The sequence below is a fragment of the Stegastes partitus genome, unplaced genomic scaffold (genome assembly GCF_000690725.1).
Source record: "Stegastes partitus isolate 25-593 unplaced genomic scaffold, Stegastes_partitus-1.0.2 Scaffold1049, whole genome shotgun sequence".
Lineage (NCBI taxonomy): Eukaryota > Metazoa > Chordata > Actinopteri > Pomacentridae > Stegastes > Stegastes partitus.
Genome location: NW_007578780.1, coordinates 197,676 through 223,080, shown reverse-complemented (window position 1 = coordinate 223,080; position 25,405 = coordinate 197,676). Strand labels below are relative to the sequence as shown.

At 43.2% G+C, this 25,405-nt stretch overlaps 3 protein-coding genes across 4 annotated transcripts in view; 1 reads left to right on the top strand and 2 right to left on the bottom strand.

Annotated features, from left to right (window-relative positions):
- Positions 1-8,526, bottom strand: part of cacna1aa (calcium channel, voltage-dependent, P/Q type, alpha 1A subunit, a) — a gene marked incomplete at its 3' end in the record, with an annotated part of 48,354 nt that extends 39,828 nt beyond the window's left edge. Inside the window, exon 1 of the mRNA XM_008295460.1 lies at positions 8,195-8,526. Within this exon, the coding sequence (XP_008293682.1) occupies positions 8,195-8,526 (332 nt within the window). The remainder of the gene's footprint in view (positions 1-8,194) is intronic.
- A 7,974-nt stretch (positions 8,527-16,500) lies between these two features.
- Positions 16,501-19,399, top strand: alkbh7 (alkB homolog 7). Its single transcript, XM_008295457.1, has 4 exons — positions 16,501-16,885; positions 18,229-18,402; positions 18,507-18,631; positions 18,774-19,399. Exons 1-4 carry the CDS (start codon positions 16,613-16,615, stop codon positions 18,892-18,894), a joined length of 693 nt encoding a protein of 230 aa, XP_008293679.1. The 5' UTR covers positions 16,501-16,612; the 3' UTR covers positions 18,895-19,399.
- Positions 19,400-20,758: 1,359 nt separating this feature from the next.
- gtf2f1 (general transcription factor IIF, polypeptide 1) overlaps positions 20,759-25,405 on the bottom strand; it is a 5,706-nt gene continuing 1,059 nt past the window's right edge. For both annotated transcript variants that reach the window (XM_008295455.1, XM_008295456.1), the window contains exons 2-14: positions 25,295-25,373; positions 24,963-25,009; positions 24,291-24,363; positions 23,979-24,172; positions 23,441-23,611; positions 23,130-23,335; positions 22,857-23,007; positions 22,677-22,735; positions 22,326-22,457; positions 22,145-22,215; positions 21,732-21,873; positions 21,474-21,612; positions 20,759-21,329 (exon numbers count right to left, since the gene is read on the bottom strand). In XM_008295455.1, coding sequence (XP_008293677.1) covers positions 21,125-21,329; positions 21,474-21,612; positions 21,732-21,873; positions 22,145-22,215; positions 22,326-22,457; positions 22,677-22,735; positions 22,857-23,007; positions 23,130-23,335; positions 23,441-23,611; positions 23,979-24,172; positions 24,291-24,363; positions 24,963-25,009; positions 25,295-25,306 — 1,602 coding nt within the window. In that variant the 5' untranslated portion in view covers positions 25,307-25,373 and the 3' untranslated portion in view covers positions 20,759-21,124. The remainder of the gene's footprint in view (positions 21,330-21,473; positions 21,613-21,731; positions 21,874-22,144; positions 22,216-22,325; positions 22,458-22,676; positions 22,736-22,856; positions 23,008-23,129; positions 23,336-23,440; positions 23,612-23,978; positions 24,173-24,290; positions 24,364-24,962; positions 25,010-25,294; positions 25,374-25,405) is intronic.

Sequence of the window (25,405 nt, the reverse complement as noted above, 5' to 3'; positions counted from 1 at the left end):
AGCCAGAACGCACAGCTAAGAGAAAGAGGAATGAAGAAAAATCCAGAGGGGAAAGGAGAGAGAGAGAGAGATGAAAAGAAAAAAAGAATAAGCCTGTGTTCGGTGTGCATACAGATACGCTATAGATCTGATTTAGGAGTAAATTCAGATGAGAATCTGTGTTTGCTGCACTTACATTTCATAATGCATGATTCCTGAAGTGTGAAAGAGTAAATATTTACCCTGGAAAAGTTTCTGATTTCTGACCACATGCAATGCATCAACTCAGGGCAAGAAATGACGTAAAGACTCCGAGATCGTGGACTCCATTATTTAGCCGCAGAGCAATGAAATCTGCACAGACTCGACTGACGCAGATTTTTTTTTTTTTTTTCCTAGCGGCTAGCGATACCAAAAAATTTCTATCGTGGCGCACGCTCGAGTTGCCACACAGCGCTGTGTTTCTGTATCGATTTTGCTTCCATTGCTCAATTGCCGTATATATTACAAGGGCACCCATCTGCGGTATATCAAAAAACAGCTAACACAATGCATTTATCAGATTTTTTTTTAGAGGGTCAATTTACAATCCGAAAACAATGTAGCATGTCGTTTTCGTTTGCTCTTAGTGACCCGTCTGCACCGGCCTCCGCACTCACTTCCAATTCACGTTTAAGAAACATGTTAGCTACGAGAACTTGATAAGCCAATGATGCACGAGCGCTCTAGAAACTCTCTTTAGTTCTTCCTCATTTGACAAAATAATCCAAATGAATGCGAACGCGGCATGCAGAGGGGTTGCCATGTTCTGCTCAAAAGAAAAACCGGCACAGACAAACACGACGGAGAGGTAAAAGATAGAAATTGCAGTTTCCTCACTACCTCGAATGACCTCAGTGTTCTCTAAGCAGGAACACTGTCTGACAGATGTACTTCAGAGAAACGCACAAGCAAAAAGGCACGACAAAAGTAAAACAACGCCGTGCAGCTGGTGGATATCAGTGGAGGATTGTTTAATATGAGCAAAGACGTATGATGAAGTGCTATTTTAGATGCTAGTTTGCTGTATATTTGAAAACTACAGCACATAATGAGAAAAAGAATATGTCGTTTGTCCAAATGTGGGAGAAAAAAAAAGACCAACAATGTTTCTTAAAAGCTTGTTTGTGAGCGTGTTTGTGCTCATGCAGACTCCTGGTGTCGAATCTGCCCAAAGGGGCTCAGGATATGGATCAATTCACACATTTATTACCACACCGTCAAAGGGAGGAGGTGGGCAGATTGAGCCCACAGGACAGACACACACACACACAGAGCAGGAGTACGCCAACACACCAGCGTTTTGTTACCGCGAACAATTATGGACAAATCTGAGCAAGACTTAATCTGTCAGGATGTTCTGCAAAATATCCCCCCTCCCAAAAAACAAAAAAACTTTAGACAAAAGCTTTAAATTAGCATCGCAAATGGCAGAAGCCAATTAGACAAGACGCAGGAGGGGAGAGCGGGCGAAGGAGGCGGCGGAGAGGACGGAAACGGAAAGAAAAGGATGATGGATGGGATTTGAGCAGAAGAGAAAGGAGTACAGGTAGTGTAACGTGAGAGGAGATGACAAAACTTCACTTCCCATCAATCAAAGACAAGAGTCAGAAAGAAAAAAAAAATATATTTATATATATGGGGACAAAAAAAACGTGGTTTTTGGTTAAGATTTGATGAAGATTTCAGGTAAAGCATCGAGCTGTAAAGAAACAAACAGAAGCGAATCTCAGTGACAAAAACAGGTTTGTGTGTCTGCGTCCAGGCTGCAGTGAAGCCGGCCATCCCTGAGTGTTTGTCTCTCCACCACTTTGTGTTAAATGATTTATATGCAGACAGGCAGTTTGATTCTCTCTCTCTCTCCATAGTTTCTCATTAGCCTATCACTCTCTATAATGTCTGTCTTACTGACTTCCCCCCCCTTCCCTCTCCTCTCCTTTTTCTCTGCTTCTGTCTTTCCACAGTCCATCTCTCTGTTCTGCCTCTCTGCTCCGGCTGCATATTAGAAGCAGAAGCAGCCTTTAGCCTCTACAAAAAAAAAAAAAACTCCTTACACATTATAACACACAGATTAACCCCTTATCTGTAAAACAAATGCATTTCCTTTTTGTTAACAGTGCTGCTGTGCATAAATGTTCCCCGGTGATGATGTAAACTTTCCAAACACCTCGACGTGAACGTGTGTCATCAAGCATCTGTGATTCTGAGACCGACCTCATGTGAAAGACAAACTCTCCTGGACAGACCGAAGACAAGAGAACAACAGCTTGTGCATGAATGTTTTCCGAATGAACGGAAAGAGGAAAAGAAGAACGGCTGCCTCGTGATAAAAAAAACAAAAACACGAATCCCTCACTCACACAAAACTAAGCTGATGTTAAGTCTGTTTAGTTATCAGCTGACAGTAGCGAGCTGGAGAACAGCCAATAAATAATTTAGATTCTGCAGTGAACGTAGATCACTGACTTACCACATCCACCCAAAAACACCCAGGTCTCTCTCTCTCTCTCTCTCTCTCTCGGTCTTTCTCTGGCTCTCTGCTCCTGGGTGTGTCTCCGTCTGCCTCTAATAATCACTTAACAGACACCTCCCGCCGCGCACGCCTCGGCACCTGACGGCTGCAAAGTAAGTGAGAGATGTGGTCGATCTGCATGGCAGGACTCGCACGCCTCAGTCACACGACATTACAGCAAAAAAAAACACGTCAGCCGGTGTAAAAATTATATCTAACTCCATCTTCGGATACGTCAGCAGCACTTTAAATGGTGCTTAACGCAACGGCAAATCTGGCCCATTGTGACATTTAAAATGTCATTTATGTTCTGCAGTTTCACAAGAACACCACAGTTCCTAATTCGATACTGAACCGATAAATCAATCAAATGTGAAATAAAACTGTCGTTTAAAGCTTCTGTTCTATTTTGATGAGGTTACATGGAACATAATTTCCCCAAAAAAATCGGTGATAGCATGTCAGGATACGAACATCAACTTGAATTTGTGCACAGATCTGGATGCCTGTCGTTAAGGTATCACTTTTCCGGTTTGCTGTCGCTCCATTGCTATCGTCCAGCATCTCTACGGTTTTAATTTGTATCTCAAATTAAGATTTCCAAGCCGCAGAAGATATCCCGACTGGCTGCTCAGTGGAACAGCTAACCCAGTCTTTAATGGTCATCTGAGCTCTCATTGATTCCAGGATCATATGCGGAGCTAGAAATGAAGCCACAGCATGTAGAGGACCGACAACAACATGTCGTCTACACAATACTCCAAACAAGTTTCTGTGCTTTGGACGCACGGGCGATACTTGTTGCTGATTTTCTGGCAATGATGAAAATGCAGGAAACTGCCAGTTATTTGTATTCTGAATGGGTGGTTATTTTTAAAAACACACACATCACTTGTGTTGTGTTTCATATTGAGCTCAGTGCTGCTATTGATAGAACACGTATCGACTTCCTCTCCATTTACGACAACAGGGGAAAAAACACTTAAGAGTACGCTGATGACGCAGACGACACCATATGGCCTGCATGTGTGTGCGCATATGCTTGCAGGTTGTACATTTAGCGTCCTACAGAGGTGTACAGTAGGAATTTGCTGACACTCAAAACATATTTACACAGAAGCAAACCAGTGGATGGGCGCATCAGCAGGAGACACGAGTGAGCGACGCCTGACGTGAGCTGGACAAGGTCAAACAGGCAGCTCGGGTCAAAGATCAGTACGGCAGGGAAAGAGGGATTTAGTTTCTAAGGGCCTATAGGATGACCCATTTAGTTTCAACTTCCCCCCCGTATGTAACATTATATGTTATTTCTGAGCACATTATCAGGACACGAGCAGCACATTCGCCATCTGTGCAGTAATTACAAGTCCAAAACAAAACCTCTGTTTTCTTCTCAGGCGATCCGACGTGAATTCAGATTGTAGATACTCATCATTTGACTCATTTTTTTCAGAATCTTGATAAAGAATTATACAGAAATGCGCTACAATGGCTCAGATGAAGGTGCGTCTCTCTTTGTGCTCTTGAGGTCCGATCACACAGAAAACATAAACAAACATGTCAACAAAGTGTTGGTCGGAGCTCACACTATCGTAAAGTTTTAAGGTTTTGATTTTTACACATTAACTGATTATAAATATCTGTTATTGGTCTTCTTGATAACTGATCACTGGTCTTGGAATCAGACCTGAAAGAAGCACAGTGACTCCTAATATAGATAGTATTAGTCATCCACTATCTGTAACATAAAGGAGATTTTAAACACTTTAGGTGCAGGAAATAACTCTCTTAACTTACTTTTTTACTTTAAAAAGTGAAGTGAACATACATTGAGCTGCACAGACTGTTAATATTTCTTTAAATTTCTTTTAAATCACTGTTGAACTGAGTTGCTTTACCTATAAAATGGCATCCCAATTAGTCACATATCAGCTTGTGAATAATGAATCTTTTGTCTGTTTTTTTTTTTCTTCTCATCAGACAAGACAAAATTTGTTAATCAAGTTTATTGCATGGTGTGTAAGCTTTAGTTAAATTATCTTTAATGTGTGCACCAATTCCAAACAAAAAAGATTTGATTGCATCTTTCCTTTAGCTCTAAGTTTAGCACTAAAGCTACGTTTCCCGCGAAAGATAACCGCCGACATTAATCGTACGTACCAAGGCCCCATTTGTCTACCGCTTGTTTTTTTTTTTATAAATAAATGGCACAGTAATGAGAGTGAACTCTGCAATTCTAATTAAACAACCAAATATCGGCCTGCTGCATCTAATTGTGGATGTGAGAGAATAGTTATTTATATGGTACTCCCACGGGTCCACAGTCAGTTCACAACTAAATAAAGCTGCAGGTCATAATTCTGCCGAGTGGTTGAATCCGACGAGACTCGCACATCTGGCGGACCAAAAAAAAAAAAAAAAGCAGCTTCGATCTCCATCCAGCGAAACATCAGTTGAATCTAACAAATCAACACGTTTCTGGAAACGCTGGACGCAGGTTCTAATGAATCAACTACCGATCTTTATGTGAAATGAACGGCACAGCTGATAGTTCTGAACGCTGCTGTGTTATGCAGCAATATTTACTTCAATGCTGGTCGTTAAATGGTCAAAATCTTTGAAAATTGGGGACAGAGAGCCTGAGAAATGATGAAAAAATGGAGGTTCAAATGCACACGGCTGCAAAATCCTGAAGAATTGATGCAAATTTTGTTGCTGTGGGTTATTTTCTTGCAATGTTGTAAGTTAGAGACGAGTTTAACAAAGTTTAAAGAGACAATCCAGAGCACAGTGTCATAAAATAGACACACAAGTACAAATTTAATTGGGATTTACTGCAGATAGTAAATAATAATCACTAGAAACTCGCCTTTATTGGCTCCAGTCTATATTTCTTTATCTAAAGTGTGCATTTGAAAGTTCTAGATGCACCATCAGTAGCCATATCACTCCCCAGGACGGTCCAGTGTCGTGCGTTTTGGTGTGGTTTGGTTCGAAGCAGCTGTGTGAGAGCACATCAGCTGATAAGAAGGTGGACACGTTGGCGGTCCACAGTGGCGCAGTGGGCCCAGGAGTCACCTGAGATGACCTCATGATTGATACGGCCATTGTCGCCACGCCGCTATCTGCAAAGTGACGACTGGCTCGACTGGCTCGAGCTTCGGCACATCCGGTAATTTGGCAGGACGTAATGCTTTTAGTGTGAATCAGGTAGATTAAATCTGCTCACTGAATCTTGGACAACAAATGAGTGATTTCTGGTTTTTAATGGAACCTTTTGCTAAATTGGGTCTGTGAAATAACACTCCATCATGAAACCCATTCTGTTCCGTCTTCTCAACCTTAACCCGGTTAGTTTTTCCTTATACGGCCACTCAGGAGCGTCATCTGGAACCCACATGGTTGCCCATAACAGATGATATACAGGCAATAGGCAGTATAACATGCCTGTATTCCCCGGGGATGAGGACACAATACTGGGTAGATGCACCTCACAATTTATTACAACCCCCATAAACAACATCACCACAAATCACAGCTTTAGAAAACGACCGATAAATTGAAAACCTTGACACGAACACCTTGACATGGTCTCAGCAAGCACTGAACATCACACGCGTACCACAGATGGATTACTGAACGGGACAACCAGGCAAAGACTCATGGGACCAAAGTGATCCGGCCCTTAGACCGGAGCCTCTAGTTTAAGAGACTTTCAACATTTCCTGTCAGAAAGTCATTCAGCGGACTAAAGAGACCCAAAATAACAGCAAAGGCTCACGGTATTACTTCAAAATGACTGCCAAGAGACACGAAATGACTACAAAGTGATGCAAAAATATGCAAATCAACCACAAAGGCACACGAATGGCCACAAAAAGATGCAAAACTGCAACAGAGACGCTGCATAAAGACAACAAAGACGCGCAAACATGGCCGCAAAGAGTCGCAAAACAACCAGCAGAGACACAAAACAAACAGAAAGGTATGCAAAATGTAACACCATCATCAAGAAAATACAAGATGACGCACAAAGAACTTGAGGATAGAGGCGTCCTATAGCAGCCTATAGGCGACAAAGCTCTGAACACGAACCTCGGTGTCGTTGGTTTTGCATCTATTCATCACATTTCATGTCTTCTTCCAGCTACATTATCCATTAAAGGCACAAAATGTGACAAATTTCTTTTTATAAACTACAAGTGTGACACATGTCAAGATGTTCTTAAGGCACTTGAGCCTATTTGTTGGTCATTAAACTCACCTCCATCAGGCTATGGACATTTATGCTAAGAGGAAAAAGGCAAAAACTAATTCTCCAATGAAAAAAAAAAAGATTTATTTAATGTATGACAACCTTTTTCACAGAACTTGTCATACTAGGAAAAGCAGAAGTGTTACTAATAAAAATGAATTAATGGCCTCAGTAAGTCATCACAGCGTGTTTAAGCCTCAAAGTGTTATCTTATTCATGCCTTTTTTTTTTCCTTCAAATCTATGAATATGCAACATCAAATACCCTGCACGCTCTCTCTCCCCGACACGTCTGTCATTTAGGCGGTGAATAGACGTGAGTCAGAGCGACTATAAGGAGCTCCTGCATTTCACTGAGAACGGCCCCCAATTAGTGTGTGTAGTTATGTCATGGCTCAAGCATCAGCGCCGATCAATATAATCATTACTCCAATTTCCCCCCTTCTTGTCATTAACACTTTCCACATTTGCATGCATTCACGCAGACAAACCCTGGAAATGAAAACACTGGGATCATCAAACGTGTGCTGATTTCTGGGATATGAAAATGCAGAAGGTTGCTGGAGATGTAACACACATGGTGGCTGCACTGCACGCACACACACGTACACACACACACACACACAGAGTTTGAAAAAAAAAAAAAAGGATGGCACATTCATTCAGTCACACACCTGCATCTTGTGTGATTAAGAGAAGCCTCAGAATGGGGGGAAGAAAAAAAGTTAATATCTGCTATATTCACACTTACATGCCTGCACACACACACACACACACACACACACACACACACACACACACAGAGAGGCCATATCTAGAACGACACCTGCATCATGCTGATATGGAAACGTGTGTGCATCACTGCAAACACACACACACACACACACACACTGCTTATTTTCATCTCTTTTGGTTGCCCACCACCTCCCCTCTCCTGGTTCTCTCCACCAGGCGTTGGGCCTACACTGCACATGCTGACATCAGCAACCAGCTGCACCCCCTAGACACCCCCCCACCACCACCACCTCCACCCCACACTCACCACCACACACGTATATCAGGCAAGTTCCACGCCACTGTGACATGAAATTACTAACAAATGTGACTGATGGTGATCAACAGCCTCGTAAAAGCGGCCGCAGCTTCATTCCTCCTCCTCCTAATTAACTATAAATTACATGTCAAGCAATGCCTCTGTCACCAGCTTACCTCAAATGGACCTGCATTGATGGATCTGCCTGTTACACCTCTTTTTTTCTTTTTGGGTATTAGGGCGTTAATATAAAGCCTGCAGGTCATGGAATGAGAAAAATAGAAGCGTTCAATCTGAACTGCTGGGTGCACACCAGGCCTACCTGTAGGCCCACGGAACCAGCGTCTACCCACTGCACCCTGCCAGGTAAAGGATATGGCCATTCGGTGATCTTTTTGGCGTATTTTCTCACGAAGTTATCCTCGCTGAAGATGAACAGCGACCGGTTGACAGTGAAACAGTTCTGGCGCACAGGGATGGGGTTATAGAGGGCCATTGTCCGGGCTCTCTGCGCCATAGACTGCTTGTACATTCTCTGGGCCCCGGGGCCTCCGGGCGGACCGTGGCCATGGCCGTGGCCGTGCCCGTGGCCGTGACCGTGACCGTGTCCGTGGGGTCCACCTTGCCTGCTACCGCCGCGGCCGCCCGGGCCCCCTCCGCCGGGCCCTCCGCCGTACCTGGCCGGCACCTCGTCTCCGAACCGCGCCATTCTGTGGACACCGAAAGCCAATCTTCACGAAGCAGCGGAGAAGGAGACCAATGCTCAGCTGTGCAGCCACACAACATTACATCCCATCTGGATCGGAACGTCTCATATGCACAACGGGTTGTCTTGTAAGCTTTATGCTGAACACCTGCACCCGGCGAGCGCTTCTGCAGCTCCTGGCTTCAGCAGACGAGGACGCCCATGTACCGTCTCCTTCTCTGCGCGTCTCTGCCAACGGCCAATTGTGGGTGTGAGGAAATTAAATGTGTGGTCGGTTGGCTGACTGGTTGCACCGGAGGGTAGTGCTGCGGGGTGTCTCAGTCTCGGTCCGCTCTCGTGTCCGTGGAAAGCCGGATTCGTCCCCAACATGAAACCACGGGGAGACTGGAGCGAGTTAACATGAACGTTTCATGTTCTCCGTGGTTCATGCCTGGATCAGAGCGCACCGGAGCTCCCTGCACCTTTCTGGACGCTTCATTTGTTTACCCTCATGATCGCATGTAACGGCAATCTCAACGCCCCAAATGTCACACAGGCCTCGAGAAACAAGATTGTCGAGAAAAAAATGAATCTGAAAAAAATAATTAACAGCCTACAGCTATCCACGGCCGCCAGTGACGTTCAACTTGGCATTTTGGGGGGAAAAAACCGTTTCCAAAGACTTAAAAAGGCGTTTAGGAAAAAAATGGGAGAGGAAAAAAAAGAAGCTACTATTATTTATTTATTTTAAAACATCCGCAATGTTTGATACAGTGTGTGGCAATAATGTCTCTCCCGCCACCTTACAGCTGTTTAACCAGTGCGCTCTGACAAGCCTCGAGACCAGGAAAGAAAAAAAAAAAGAAATAACGAGTCTTATTTCACAATGCACAATCTCGAGCAGAGAGGAGAAAGAAAAAATACCGTTTTTCCTTGAAACGTCGGTGTCATCGTTGTCTTCGGATGGGTTTTTCTCAATTCAACGGCATCCTCCCTCGTTGCAACCATCATCTTCCATCCCTCACCTGCGCGGCCATCCAGAAGCTGAGCAAGGGACACACGGGGCGGCGTCGTCAAAGACAAGGGTATGACGGCCGCTTCTCCGCCGCCTTACACCCTCTCATGATCTTGGTTCGGCCGTTCGAGGTGCAGCAGTGCCGAGAAAGTCCCTCACCATCCCCGCCCCGAAAAGAAAAAAAAAAAGTCTACTCTGGTCCGCACCGATGAGCCCGAATGTCCTGGCAGCGCGTCCTTCCTCTCTCTCTCATTGGAATATGGTTCTCTCACGGCCTCCTCTCTCTTCGTCCAGCAACCCCAAGGGGAGGAGGAGAGGGACGGACGGACGGGTGGACAGATGGATGGATCGGTGAATGGATGGAGACGCACCAAAAAAAAAAAGAAAGAAAGAAAAATGAAAGGGAGGGGACCGACTTGGTTTTCCTTGGAATTCAGGCCGGAGTCTGTCTGTAAAAAAAAGCAATAAAAAAAAAATTCGCACCGCGCTCGAAATCGTTGTGTGAACTATAACGAGCTCAGTTCTGCAGCCACACGGCACATGACGCACGCAGCTCGTCCAACTTCCAGACGTATGTCACGGACCGAGGCACCGTCTATCGCCTGTTTCTCTTAAGGTGCTCCGGGCTGTAGCCCTGCCCCGGTGAAATGGACCTCTAGAGACTCCAAATCAGTTTGAAATAATGCGTAAAATAGCCTCTCGGTGCGGAGACCGAGGTGACATCTGCACCTGTGAGGCTGTGTTTTCCTTCCATGTAAGTGTGTGTTTCATAAAAGACACAGCAGCGTTACAGCCAGATGCGTGCGTGCGTGCGTGCGGTGGAGTGTGCGTGTGTGATTTGAGGAGGGGGGGGGAACTGTTGGCATCATGCAGCTCCTGCAAAGATACAGCTGCAACCCAAGCTGACAATGACTGCGCGCACACGGGCGCGCGTGTGGAGTAGATGCGCGTCAGAGTGTGCGCGCACGAGTCTGCGTGTGTTTGTTAGGGAAGGTGGATATGGGGGGAGGAGGTGGGGGGGAGGCTATTCTTAGCAACAGACATTTGGAAATTAATGGACGAAGAGAGCTCTCTCCTCCCTCCCTCCTGAAAGCGAGTCGAGGATCTTCTTCCCTCTCCTCTCCTCTCCTCTCCTCTCCTCTCCTCTCCTCTCCTCTGGCTTTCATCATCGTTCCACCAAAAATAAATAAATAAAGAAAGAAAAAAGCCCACCGGTGCCTGTTCAAGGTGTGACCATATGCTCTGCGCTAAAGCCCGAGCAACACAACACAGATTCCCAGTGACACCACAGAGGAAACAAAGGCGTCAGAGCCGAGACATGAGAAGAGCTGCGGTATTTTTTCCCCCCATTTCTTTTAATAACATTTTTTTTTGGTCCAGTCCACCATTCCACGTCACTTTTTGCGCTTAAAAAAAAAAAAAATCTGAATTTACATGCTCCAAGTGGAGATTGGAGCACAGAGGGGTGTCATATTCAATGGATGCCATGAGTCACTCAATACACACCTTCGGCAGAGTGCTGGTGCCACGTTACGCTGAGAGGAGGAGCAGCGGAGGGAGGCTGGAGCCCGACAACATCACAGCACAACATTCTCTTATGTGACCTAATTGATTGGCTCCACAAATAGCCGCCTCTGTGAATGGGAAATGATCGCGCATATACAGATTTAAGGGTGACCAGTGGAATTAATTCACCTCTGCCAGCGATGGAATCCGCGCACGTGGCGAGCCGATCGATAAGAGCGCGACCTTAAACGCCTATCCGATACGTGGGGAGAGGGATCGGTTTTGCCTTTGCGTCCACTTAAGGAAGGCTTCCGGCCCGTGAGACCGAGACTGACCCCGACACAAGGGCATGCGAGAAGACGAATGTGAAATCCTGATCACAGATTGATAAGTGGATGGATCAGACCGCTTCAGGACCACGGACAGCACCCACACAACGTGTCAGCACCACGGAGAGCTCCAGAACCAAACCCTCTGGGTTCTGGGGAAGTTTTAAGGGCGTCTCAGTTCAGTTTCTCAATTCAAATGCCATGAATATCAGCTTGACAATAAAGATTATGTAAAAAAAAAAAATTTACATGCATTTACAATTAAGTGGAATAAAGGAAATGAATAATAATAAATAAGTGTCTAGACCTGAGTGCAACTTAACCACCACCTCATACCTTCATTTACTGAAACTGCACGTTTACATACAGCTGCACCTTGTATGTAGTTCTTGCAGTACTTTAATCCATTTTATGTTCAGCAGCATCCAGCAGTGCAACATCCTGACTGTTTTCAATATTCCTAACATTCCAAATAGGCTACCCCACTGTTTTACAGATACACTTGCACATACTTTTTTGCTACTAGTTTCTTCTAATTTCCTATTGTACTTTCAAAAAAAAAAAAGTCTGATTGTGTGAAAGCACTGATAAAATAGCTGCTTAATGTAGTTGTCCACTGTGCAATGAGAGGACACCTGGGATCTTTCTGCCTTCACCCTGAGTCAGCTGGGATAGGCTCCAGCCCCCCGTGCGACCCCAGTGAGGATTAAGCGGTGTATAGATGATGGATAGACTGTTCAATGACAGTGAAAAAAGAAGAAAAAACTGTAAATATGACACAAGACGTGCGTGGCTACTGATGTGACACGAATATGTGCACATGTATGTGTAGGATCATTTTCAGGATTGTCTGACAAGTTGGTTTTAAGGTTGAGATTAATGGCTAGTAAGTGCAATAACAATTCTCACAAACATATGTCTAAGAGAGATATTTTAAGCCTCTTTGCTGCAACATTATAAAGGAATCCTAAAGTATTAACAACACAACATCCATCCATCCACAGACACGACATGACAAATTAAGAAAAATGAACAGGAAGTAGTCGGGGTGGGACAAAGCCTTTTAAAATATATTAACATGTGGTCCTATAATGTCAGTAAATATCAAAAAAAGTCACGTTGCTATCAATTGTCTGCTGTCAGTGCATCCTCTTGAGTCGGGCGTGTTTGTCATTTACTGAGATAATTAAAGTCTGGAGCTGTTCTGATGTTTCCGTCTTGTGCAAGTTTGCCGCATTTGAATGATGTTGCCATTTGTTCGATTTTTGATTTGAAAAATTGTTGCTGCATCTTGTGTGCATTCACAAATGTGTGTGTGTGTGTGTGTGTGTGTGTGTGTGTGTGTGTGTGTGTTTACGCTTGGGTGTGATGATCTGTGAAATTATCTATTGCCCTTCAGAGCTGGAGCCTTTGAGGAGCAGCAGCCTTCTGTCCAAACCCGTTATCCCACACAGCCAGCACGAGAGGCACCAACTCCGAGGCCCGTCCATGCATAAAACATGGTTACCTCACAGGAAACACATGCACTGTGTCTATAGGAGAGACACTGTTTGAGTTTCTAGTGGATTTAATTGTGAGGCTATCCTTGTCCTGCAGTGGTGCAGGACTGAAACCACACCCCTCTGCCTCCGGAGTGACCCTCACTTTAATATCAGAGTTCACAACGGGTTCATCTTAATAATAGATTTCAAGAGGAGGGACGAGATGTTTGGTTTGTTAGCATCTGTCACATAATGAATTCAAGTCCATCATGTCCTTTCTCTCCTGCCAGTGCCCTCTTCATATTACAGTAAGATTCTAAAGTCCCATGACAGCAGGACTCTTTGATAAAACCGACAGAATGCTGATTAACTTCAGGTGATGTTTCACATTCTGCTTGGTTGCTAAAATCTTAGCGAGGGGAGCCGCAGGGCCGACGACCACATCGTTGCAAATAAAGCAATGATTCTGCACAACTGGATGGAGAAAGTAATTAACTTTTAATGACTTTAGTCAAAGAGGGATGATGAATAATCACAACAGGATTATTCGCCGACCAGAAAAAAAAAAAAGAAGATAGAATCGCGGGTTTCCACCGCAACATGCTTAAAAAACCAGCCGCTCCGTCTCTGGAGATTTTAAAGAGTGTCTGGATGGTTCTCTGTTGTTTTCCCTTCCTCTGTCAGATGTTCAAATAGTGGGTAGCTGTGAGGCTGGAGCTCTGAGGCGAGGGCCTAAAAAGGAGTGTCGTGACTCAATGATTCATAAGGCTGAATAATTCAATGGCTGGATGCATGTAGAGCACTCCGCCCCTGCTGAACTCGGTCCTCCACAGACCCTGGCAGACTTTCATGTAAACTTCTGCACATCATAGACAACAAAAGGTGGCTAAACATCGGGTAATCCCAGATTATAGTGTGGATCGAGTGTGCTGTTTTGCATGTTGTAAACAAAATGAGTGAAAAATGAGGCAATATCCAAGCGTCCATCTATAGAAAACTTAAAACATGCGATTCCAGAACGGGGAATCACGGGTGTGTTGTGGTAGACAAACTAAATCAACACCGACGTACCATTTAAGGCTCTTATTCCACTGTTTTCCTACAACACATGCCAGTTCTTGACCACAGGTGGAGCTAGACAAGAAGGATACAGAGCATGTGGTAATAATGCAGAGTGAACTCACTGACATGAAGTGAGCAATCAAGGAGAAAAACAAACAAAAAGGAGCCTGAGTTTTCCTTTTCGCTGCTCTTGTTGCCATATATGTGTCCTAAAGTCCACCTAACATCCTTTCCTTCATCATGACAACCTCATTATCCTTCATATAAAATGATCATGATGCTGTTTTCACTGTCCTATGGCATTCTGGCTTCTTGGGGTTTTGCAGCAATGCCACACAGGTTACACATGTGCATCCTGGGAAACAATGACCACTGCCAAGTGTTTTTCTGGTGATTTTCACATTAATCGCATGATTCAACAGAAGACATAATGATGCCTCCAGGAGAAGCTGACCGATGATAAGCCGGTGAATCACGGCGGCTTTAAACGAGTGCACCAACTGGGAATTTAAATATGAACCCAAAACACTCATCATGGCTGGATGAATGAGATGCTGGGGGCAGCAGCGTGGCATCCAACAATGAAATGGGCATCTCATCAGTTACATGTGTGTGTGTGTTGGAGGATGGGGGAGTTCGTTTTATTGTGGATGCTCAGTGACCGAGACCAACGAATAATATTTGAATTACAGAGAATGCATTTGGATATTATAAGTAGAAGCTAATGCACACATGGACCAAAAGCAACATTTGTAGGTGGATGGACTAAAGTGCAATAAGAGGAAAACATACCTACTTAAGAAGTTTCCAGCCTGATGAAATAAGCATAAATAATGCATTTTTAAACATCAAGAATTATTAACCTAGTCATAAGTAGGGTAAGGAAGCTGCTCCTACACAAGCAAAACCTTCCTTCTCCATCTGATTCTTAGTCTCTTCCTGGCAGTTCCCTTTTTTCATGCCTGATCTGTTTGATGCAGAGTTTAAAATCCACTGATTTCTTTTCTTTCTTTCTTTTTTTTTATTGTGAGGGAAATTGTCACTTTCAACCAGAGACGTCAACTAGACACAAAGCAAAAGAGGGAGCAGAAAAGTGAGGACGGTAACCTGTCTTTAGTGGTAAGTAGGCCAGCAGTATTTTTTTTTTTCTGGGGGAATCTCCAGTGAGGATGAAGTCACCACTTTATCTGCTCTCAGAACTCTCTCCCTCTTTCCTACTCCATTTCTTTTTTAACCCCTTTTCAAATGGGTTCTCCCACCTGTCATTCAATGGGCTCAGAGGGGACGTAGCAAATGGGGAATATTGTATTTTTTGCATATTTATTAATTTACTGTCTATTTTTTGGTTTCTATTTCAGTTTTTTATGTCAGTTTCTTTTTTTTCCTTATTATTTATGTATGTATAGATTTCTATTCGGATATTTTTTTTTTCCAAATCTGCTCTCTAGATTTCAGCCCTCTGTCTAATTATAATGGAGGCTGTCAATCAATAGCATCATGATAAACAGCTATATTATTAGCAAACTAATAATTACAATACAAATGTGAATGGACCCACCAAAACTCCCTGCAGCACTCCTCATGCATTCCAACAACCAGCCCAGCAAGTGTTTTTTTAAGCAGGTGAACCACTAACCTGAGTGCATTTATAATCGCTGGTGTTCCCTGCCCTCCTCTGTTCAGAGACCAGAACTGCAACGTGTGCATCCAGGCGTTTTTCTCTGCATCGCCACTCGTCTCTTTGTGCGTTCATATCCCAAAGCCATACGAAACCAGAGAGCAGGAGGGAGGCTGGCACTCAGTCAGAGTCTTTTGTGGCTTTGCATGCACGCCTGGAAGCAAGCACATTAACATAAAATACAAACACATATGTTGACACAAGCTGTTGGGCAAGAATAGAACCAGCAAAAGAAATCACCACCTCTGACCATTGTGGGCTGCTTCAAGATGACGATCCTTTGATAGTACCTAAATGAATAAATGCACATCTGTATAAATTGTAGAGAATAAGACTATTTCTTAAGAAAGAAAGACGAAAAAGAAAAGAAAATTGTACAAACACCGAATCATTAAAGTCATGCTGGAAGTATGATTTGTGTCATAGAATAAACTACATACTACATTTCCTCAATTCAAAGTGTTGTTTTTTGCAAGGTTATCCTGTTGCCACCAAAACTTTGCAAAAAGACCTGAAACGTCAAGAGCTGGTCGCTTCAAACACTTTCAAAGTGTTCTGAAATGACTTGGAGGCAGAAATATCAGTCTGTATATATGTTCTGACAGATGATTATTTTTTGCTAGTTCCATTTCTGATCTCTGCTGATATGTTGATTTCTTATCTTCTAAATTTAATTTCACCATGTGTTATGAGTATGATGTCTGTCTGTCTGTTGTGCTGCTGCCTGTCTTGGCCAGGAGACTCTTGAAAAAGAGATTTTTAATCTCAATGAGCCTTTTCCTGATAAAATAAAAATAAATAGATAAAATAAAGAAAAAAATAATTTCGTCATTATTTTTGTTTTTAAGAAAAATATTTATTGTTCAGATATTCTTTATTCGTGCGTTTTATTGCTGTAAGACTACACCCCCCGTAATGCATTGCGTTTCCAAGATGGCGCCCCCCACAACAGCTTGACTTCTGCGAACGGGACCAAAACGCAGCTAAACTTAAATACAACCGTGTAACTCGGCTGTAGAACAAGATTTCTCGAAGGAAGATGAAACTTTTGGTGACAATATTAAAACAAATCCACAAACCAGCCGTTTATTCGAGTCACCGGCGTCCCCTGAGCTCCAGCGCCAGCAGCGGCCTGTCGCCGCTCCGGGACGAGCCTCTGGTCGTCGGGTCCAGCCGGGAGCTGGTGCACAGACTCGGCTCTCAGGTGGAGGTGAGGACGGGCTTCATCACCGAGGAGGAGGAGGCTGCTTTTCTGCGGGAGCTGGAGCCTGGTCTGAAGAGGAAGCGCTACGAGTTTGACCACTGGGACGATGTGAGTGACGCTGTTAGCGGGTTCCATGATGAACAGGGAGGATAAGTTTGATGTTTACCTGTAGCTGCTGCATGTGGAGCTGCAGGGTCACCTTCTAAACACACTCTAAGCTTCATTCAGTCCAGTTACAGGCCAAGATGCTGCTGCTGCTCACACACCAACATCTCTCCATCATTCCTGTCAGTGTTACACACTCAGGCTCCAGTTTATCAGGTGCAGCGGTGAAATAAAACAGATAAAGTTTAAACTCACTTTTGAAGGATGCAGCTCTTAGTGCATTCTACACAGAGCTGTTTCTGTTATTTTGTACACCCCTGACTGAAAATTCAGAAACCCCCTTTCAGTAAAATGTAAAACGGATCAACAGATATTAAATTTCACATCAAAAACTGCAGTTTGAAACAGTACAACGAGCAAAAAGGCCACAGTTTAGGATGTACATTAAGCAGTGCAGATATTATCATGACTTTAACTGGATGTAGAATGTACACTGCTGCTGTTTACAGAACGCTCACAAGATTTTCTATATTTATGCAACTTAATGCAGTCACAGCTTCTCTGATTTGTTCATATTCATGTCTGAATTGTTTTCTCTTTTATGCCACATAAAACATAACAAATACACATTTAAAGCATGTTTTTAAGTTCTAACCTTTACAATAAAGGGAAGTCCATGTTGTGATGGTGTCTCATATAGTAACCATTTGTCACACTTTAAATCTTTACACACTGAAGCTTTTAATATATATTATATTTGTAATAAAAATCATAATTGGATATTCCCGTCACATTGTTCAACCATAACTGATGCAGTATAATTTTTCAACCAGCTGCAAAAAATAGAGTCTAAATTGCAGACTTTGCAAGTTGCTGATTGCATTGTTTAAAATTGTGATTTCATTAGACTGCACGAGTATGAAACAGGTGTAAATCACACATTTCACATCCAAACCCGACACCTGGTTCTCATTTTTGTCCGATTTCAGATGTTATAAAAGTCTCACTTTCAAAAGTGTCCCAGCCAAGAAAAGCAACGATGATTGTTATGAACAACAAATGGACAAAAATCTGAAATTAAGCAAGAATGCAACATAAGCGTGCAATAGATGCACCAGTTTAAAATAATATGCATGGATAGAGTTTGAATTCTTATTTCAAATATTTGAACTTACAGGCTGTGAAATTCACAAAACTAGTTGGAAACTACATTCCTGACTAATTTCAAGGTAGTTTTTGTCAAAAATACTCTCCTTAAATATTAACAAATGTCCTTAAATATTGTTTCTCAAGGCAAAGTTAGCTCATGAATGTATTGCAGTTATTTGCACTGTGCTCACGTTCAGGCCATTCACGGGTACCGAGAGACGGAGCGCGTGAGCTGGGGGGCGGCGTGCGAGGAGATCTTGACTCGTGTCCGATCGGCGGCGTTTCCGGAGGGCAGCTCGCTCCTCGGCCCCGTGCACATATTAGACTTGGACAAAGCCGGATACATCAAGCCTCACATCGACAGCGTCAAGGTGGACTTCTATTTTACCAGACCACAGACACTGACAGTTGCAAATGGAGGTTGTGTGGACTGCGCTCTTGTTATAATTTTGTCTGTCTGTTTTCTAATTTGTAGTTCTGTGGCAGCACCATTGCTGGCTTGAGCCTTTTGTCGGACAGCATCATGCGTTTAGTGAAGGAGGGCGACCCCAGCGAGTGGTTGGACCTGCTGCTGTCCAGACGCTCCCTCTACATACTGAGGTTCAGTGAATACAGCAGCAAACGATATATTTAAATTGAATATAACATGTTTAACTTTTTGATTATGTCTTAAATCCTGCAAATGCCCATACACATTAGTTGCAGTGGAATGTTTCATCCTGTTCTCCTCACACCTGTACAGAGACCAGGCCAGATTCAGCTACACTCACGAGATCCTGAAGGATGAGGAGTCTGTATTTAACGGACAGAAAGTGCCGAGGCAGCGCCGCATCTCCGTCATCTGTCGCAACCTCCCGGAATAACGCCCGCTTTTGTCTCAGCTTGGATAACAACAGAACATAAATGGAGCTTTGGTTAATATCTTAAATGAGGAATTAAAGCTGACATTTGTTGCACTTGACACGCTCCACACTGAAAAAGATTGAGAAGTTAGATGCGATCCGTAAGAAGCCTTGTCAGACAGAACCAGCACAGTGTGGATGTGTTTAAGACTCATAATTAACTGAATCAGCCGGTTATTGACTGACTACATTCACCAGAACATCTTTACAAAGGGCCATATTTAGTCAAATCCATTTCTTTTATTGCTGCTGGAGCAAATATCAGCGTTAAGTCGATTTAAATAGTTGTTTATACATACACTGAAACATCAACATAAAAGTACAGGGAAGGTCCTTTAACTTTGAACTATTTAATTCTATAATACCATCATCCTGGTGTGTTCCTCCACTTCTGTATAATACAGAGACTCTTTGTGAAGATTTTTCAATGCACTTTACCAAATAAAAGGAAAATGAATGCAACAAAGGCTCTTCTTGGTTCACTGAGTGAAGGCTGTCACCTGAAATCTGATGATTATTAATAAATGTAAAAGACAACTGTACACAGCTGTTTCTTTCCTGAACAGCTTTTAGACGCTAAAATTCCTTCCTTCTACAATTTACGCGTATATATCTTTAAATTTTAATTCCCAAAAAATGTAAAATCTACTTCATTGGAAACCTGCAGATTTATTCACTGAAGGAAGGAGATGCGTTTCCCCAACAAACTACAAGAAACGATTAAAATGATTTCATTTTTGTCACCTTTTTCTGAAATTGTAACTTGAGCTTTGTGCAATGATCCACACCCAGCTTCAGTCAAAGATAAACGGCGACCAGTAGATGGTAGCAGCACATCGTCATCATCATCGTTAGCTCACGCTTACAGCCTGGTCATCACTCCAAAAGCCAAAACAACACAAACGACTCAATCTATCCGAAGTGCAATTAAATGCAACATTAAAAATGTGTACTTAAATATGACCGAGTTGTCAAGCAGAGCAAAAGCTGCGTTCAAGAAACATGGTCCCACTCAGGTCAGCCACCTAAACGCACAAGTGAGAATCATCCAACACACATGTAAGCACTAGAGATACCCGACATTGGCTGTTTTGCCAATATGCCAATATTGTCCAACTCTCAACCGATAACAACACCGATACATGTTTGTTACTGCAGCCACACTTGCTTGCACGCTTCACGACGCAGTTTGATGTCGTCATCATTTGCGTGCTGGTAAATGCTGGGAGAATACAGGCTTTATTTTACTGGTTTTCATTATAGGCAAAAAATATTTATATATTTAACGGTATTGACAGATATTACATTTTGGTGCCAATATCTTGCTGATAATGTCAGTGGGTGACATCCCCAGTTAGCACAGATGAAGCACCAAACAAATTCATGGTAAAAACAACAAAAGGCCTTGATGCAAGACACAAGTCTATGGTTGCAAATGAGAGCTTTGAAAGATTATTTGCATTACTTGCCTGTTTTTGTTTCTGTCCTTCCAGCTATAAAGGTGATCCGCGACTGGTTTGTGTCCAACTATGACATGATGGAGCTGGAAACAAATCTAGTTTGTTCTATTTACACGTTTGAGTTCTGATGTTATTTTGTCACATTAATCAGTCACATTACGATACTTGAAACACAGATGTATAAATTTAGTCTAATGTCAAAAACATGATTTGATTTTTTTTTTTAAACCCCTTGATTCATATTTCAGATTTCTAATTAACATTTCAGACATTTTTTATTTTTCTATATTAAGCATTTTTATTACTGTGTTCATGTCTTAAAATACATTTCTACAGACTAGTGTTTGAATAATAATTAAAGCAAATGTGTTTTAGTAAATTTTATTACAAAAGTTTCTACCTAAGAAAAAAACAGTTAAAGTCTTTTGTATTCATCCAGTTCTAAGTTTACACACGTAGACAAACCACACAGAGACTGATTTGTTTTTCACTCATTGACAAGGTCTCTGTCAACTTATGGAAGATTATCAAACTAGGAAAAACAAATTCAAAATACTTTTTTTTTGACAAAATCACCACTTGGGAAGACAGTTCCAGCTTCATGCCATGTTCGTGTCACAGCACGCGTTGTGACGACCTTCAGAGTTTTATGAAAACACCCAAACATGTTCATTTTCAGCCCTTCCCCTTCCCTCTACCACCCCCACCGCTCCATCCCTCTCTTCCCTCAGTTACTCGGTGAGGTAGAAGTGCATTTTGTCGTTTACGTTTTTGCGCTCCGGATTGAGCCGTTTGAGGATCTGTGCTAGCACGTTGACAGTCTGCTCGCTGCTCAAACCTGTGCGCTTGGTCTGGAACTTCTTCAGCAAGTCTTTGGTGGTCATCGGTTTGCGGATCAGGTAGCGGCGGACTGCTTCCTCCGTTAGCTGCACATCACTGTGACGCACATGAAAAGAAACTCACTCAGACAGGCTTGTTTAGGCTTAAATTAAACATCCGATTGTATTTTTCTGTCACCTGTGATATATCTGACAGTTTCCAGGAAGAAGAATGTGGAAGAGGCAGAAAAGAAGAAAATACCTTGAGCTAGGAGTGGATTTGCCTGAAGGGGGTTGAGGTGTGCTCTTCCCAGAAGGAGCAGGGCTCTGGCTGCTGGGCTCCATCTTAAGCCTTTTGGCTGCTGGTGAGTCAGTGCCAGGACCCGGAGTCTGTCTCTTACCTGCAAAAAGGGGAGATTTAGTTGCAATGGAACTACAACACAGACGAGCTTCAGACTTTAAAACATCTGTCTTGCTCAAACTCGCATTCTAAGATTTGTGTTGCTTTGTGAGCGAACACCTTGCTCTAGCTTGCTGGCAGCAGCACGGAGCGTGTTGGAGGTGGAAGCCGAGTCGATGGACGGCGTCCCGGGACGACTGCCGGTCCTGGAGCTGCCTGCAGATCCACGACCGCCTGCACGCTTCGGCGGTGTGCGCTTCTTCTAAAAGACGGGGATCAAAAGAAGTGTTTGATGAGAATTTAAGAAAGAAGCAGTACAAAAATGCTGATACTTAATCATTCACCACCACTATAAAATCCCTCTAAAAGCTCCGAAACATGGAATTTGTTGCACAGCGCGAATAAATATTCATCATTTTACGAGTACTATGATAGTTTGTGGCACTAATCATAAAAAATTACATAATAAAAGTGAAAAGTTTGAAGCAAGAAGTACATTTATCCATTTATTCAGCCACACACACACTAACTACCATGAACAGAGCAGAAGCGGTCTCTCCTTCGATGTCGCTGTCGTCCGAGCTGTCCGACTCCCCGCTGCTGTCTGTGATGTACGAGACCACACGGCTCAGCAAAATTTCACTTTTTAGTCCTTACGCATCATATTTTGTGAGACTTCAATCAACAGTACGCCTTGTGTCAAACCGCCTTCACCTTTTTTCTTCTTCTTCTCCACTTGAACCGGAGTTTTCTTTCCTTCCTCCTCCTCTTCCTCCTCTTTTGTTTCCTCCTCGTTCTGTTTCTCCTCCTCGCTCTCTTCCTCGCTTTCAGACGCCTCATCGATCCCTACAAAGAGCAAACGTTTAGTAAGAAAACAACCTAAACACCAACAAGTATTTCTATTTTCTTATATTAATAAGCAGCTATATGGCAATAATGTCAACACAAACACACACCGTCAAGCTCACGGGTAACATAAAGTAATATGTACATTATACACACAGAAAATCACACACTGTATGTATTTTGCAGACTTTTTTGTATTCAATAATTAATAGATCTGACCTTTAGGATGTTCCTCCCCTCCTTTGTTGGGCTTTCCTTTTTCTGGCTCTTCTTCTGAGCTGATTCAGGAAAACAAAGTCACACATTACTAAAACAAACACAATCCCACTTACAAAACCAACATAAATACAGTGTCCATGAAGGCAGAGTCTTTCTGTGCCACAGCGTGATGGAGCTGACCTGCTTTCATCAGACATATAGTCCACCTCCAGACCCTCGTAGTCTCCATCATCGCTGTCTTCCAGGGCCTCCTTGTCGTTGCTCTTTCGCTTCTTTTTCTTTCCTTTTCCTTTCCCTGTGTCTTTCTTCGCCTTGGTCTTGCTTTCTCCATCTGTCCAATAAAGAAAGTAAAGTAAATTGGACGATCAATCAGGGAAGGAGATAATGAATATGTCCTACAATAGTCCTGTCTAACTGGCCGCCTTGAGCCCTGTCCTGTGTCTGTCTCCTTACCGTCTCCCATGCTGCTGTCACTGTCGTCGCTGCTCATCTCCAGATCATCTTCCAGGTCGTGAATGCGCAGGTCGCCCCCTCTCCCACCACTCTTCTTTTTCTTCTTCCCGGATTTATCGGCCTCATCTTCATCATCCTCACCGCGCTCCTGCTCCCGAAGGCGTCTCTGAAGCATGATGCTGAAGTGATTCACCACCTTGTTCCTCCTGTAAAAAAGAAGAAAATATCAAACAGCTTTTGGGACATTTGCAAAACTGGGTAGATATTTTTCAACATAAACACTCCTCCCTCCTCTCTGTCCGACCTCTCACCTGCCCCACTCCTCCTCTGCTTCCTCAGCAGTCAGGGTTCGGTGCTTGGCCAGCGGTGTGAAGTTGTACCAGCCATGAACGGGAAAGGCCTCAAAAGCACCGTCCGGACACTGTGTGAAGATGTAGTAGGACGCATTTTCTGTAACGCCGCCCTTCTTCAGTCCTTTGAACCTGAAACAAACACAGAGGGAGAGAGTGGCTGCACTGCAAACACTTTAGACTCCTTGTAGAGATAAAGCGACTGAAAATTTATTTATTTTTGCAAATGTAACTTCGTCATCACACCGTAAACAGTGTAAGACATATTTTTGCCTCTAAGTGCTTCTATTTTTTTAACATCTAAAACCCTGGAAAGACTTCAAATAGCTGTCCTAAGGAACGCCTGCAAATAGTAATAATCTTATGACATTCAGGCTTATGATTTGTGTAAGTATGCAGTGTGTTTCAGTAAGGAAATGTTTTAATACGAAGACACTTTTGGTGTTTGTGAGGACAGTGAAAACAAGACTGAATCCAAGAGTAAAGCCTCTCATCTCACCTCTTGCCAGCCTTGCCGTTAACCTTGAGAATCCAGGGCTGGTCCTCCACTTTGAACTCACGAGTCACGATACCAAACTTCTTCCGCCGAGCTTCCTCACGCTGCTTTTTGCCGAACTCGCTACCTGCCGCACCTTCCGCCGTCTCTTCCTCCCCGTATATCCGCCGAGCACTCATGTCTCTTTCCATACGAGCCTGGAATGGAAGAGGGACAATCACACCGGTCGCCTTTTCTCATCTCATGCCGACTCTGGCCTCGCCAAGTGGTACCTTGAGCTTTTTCAGGTATAGAAATAAGTGACAAGACGCCCACCTGTGTCCAGGATGAACAGCTGACTCTGTCCCCTGCATTGAAGGCCATTATGTTGTACTTCTTGCTAGTGTTTCTAAGGTACAGACAAACAGAGGAGCAAATAAGTTATTACCTTTTCCTGCTTATTCCCATTCATTCACTCACATCCACACCATCAGTATAACAGTATTCATTACACAACACAATAAATCACTTTCTATCAATGAAAGCACACATCAGCATCAACATCACCACAAAAGAACACAGACAGAGAATCACAACTTGTCAAATAATCTAAATAATCCTCAACATCATGAAAAAATTAAGTCACTCATTGCAACAAACTGCAGATTTGATTAAACTCATGCTACATAGTCCACTGCATTAAAAAGAATTCTAAACCCATAATAGGGCATCTGCCGTATTTGACTATAATCATGACAGATACACACATACACTTGAATAAATGAAGCTTGGAGAGATAAATGCGTGTTAAAGCCATGCTTAATATCACTTTCTTTTAGGAAACCTGTGTGGCCACAGAAGTACACAAAAAACCCTACATGGAAAAAGCAACAACGGTGGTCATTCGAGGTCTCTTTTTCAGGTTATATACACAACAAACTGCTGACATGTGAGGGTGTGGACGAAGCTTGTAAACACACTTCTCACTTCTATTTGCATGTTACTCACTTGGGGACTCGCACAGTGTACTCTGTGGTTGAGGAACTGCTGCTCCCCTGCAAGACAAACAAATCCAGGGTATTGCTTTCAGAGAGATTTGTCTCAGCTCACTGCCTTTTCACCATCTTTACACCAACTTGAATGATGTGCACGACAAATCCCACTGTCATTTGATCACATGACTGTCGAGCACGATGAACTGATGAAACAAAACAGTAATGCTGTCTGGATGTCATGTATGGTACGCAGGTCGGCTTCTCGTATGATTATAGACGTGCATATGCCACAACACTATATTATGAACAGGAACAAAAGTGAGATGTTCAGAGTTCAGAACTTACCAGTGACGTCATGATTGGTGGTTTACCTCCGGATTCACTCACCGCATCAACAGCTGTTTCAGGCTGGTTGGATACACTGCTAAAACAAGAAGAAGTGCATTAATAACAGAA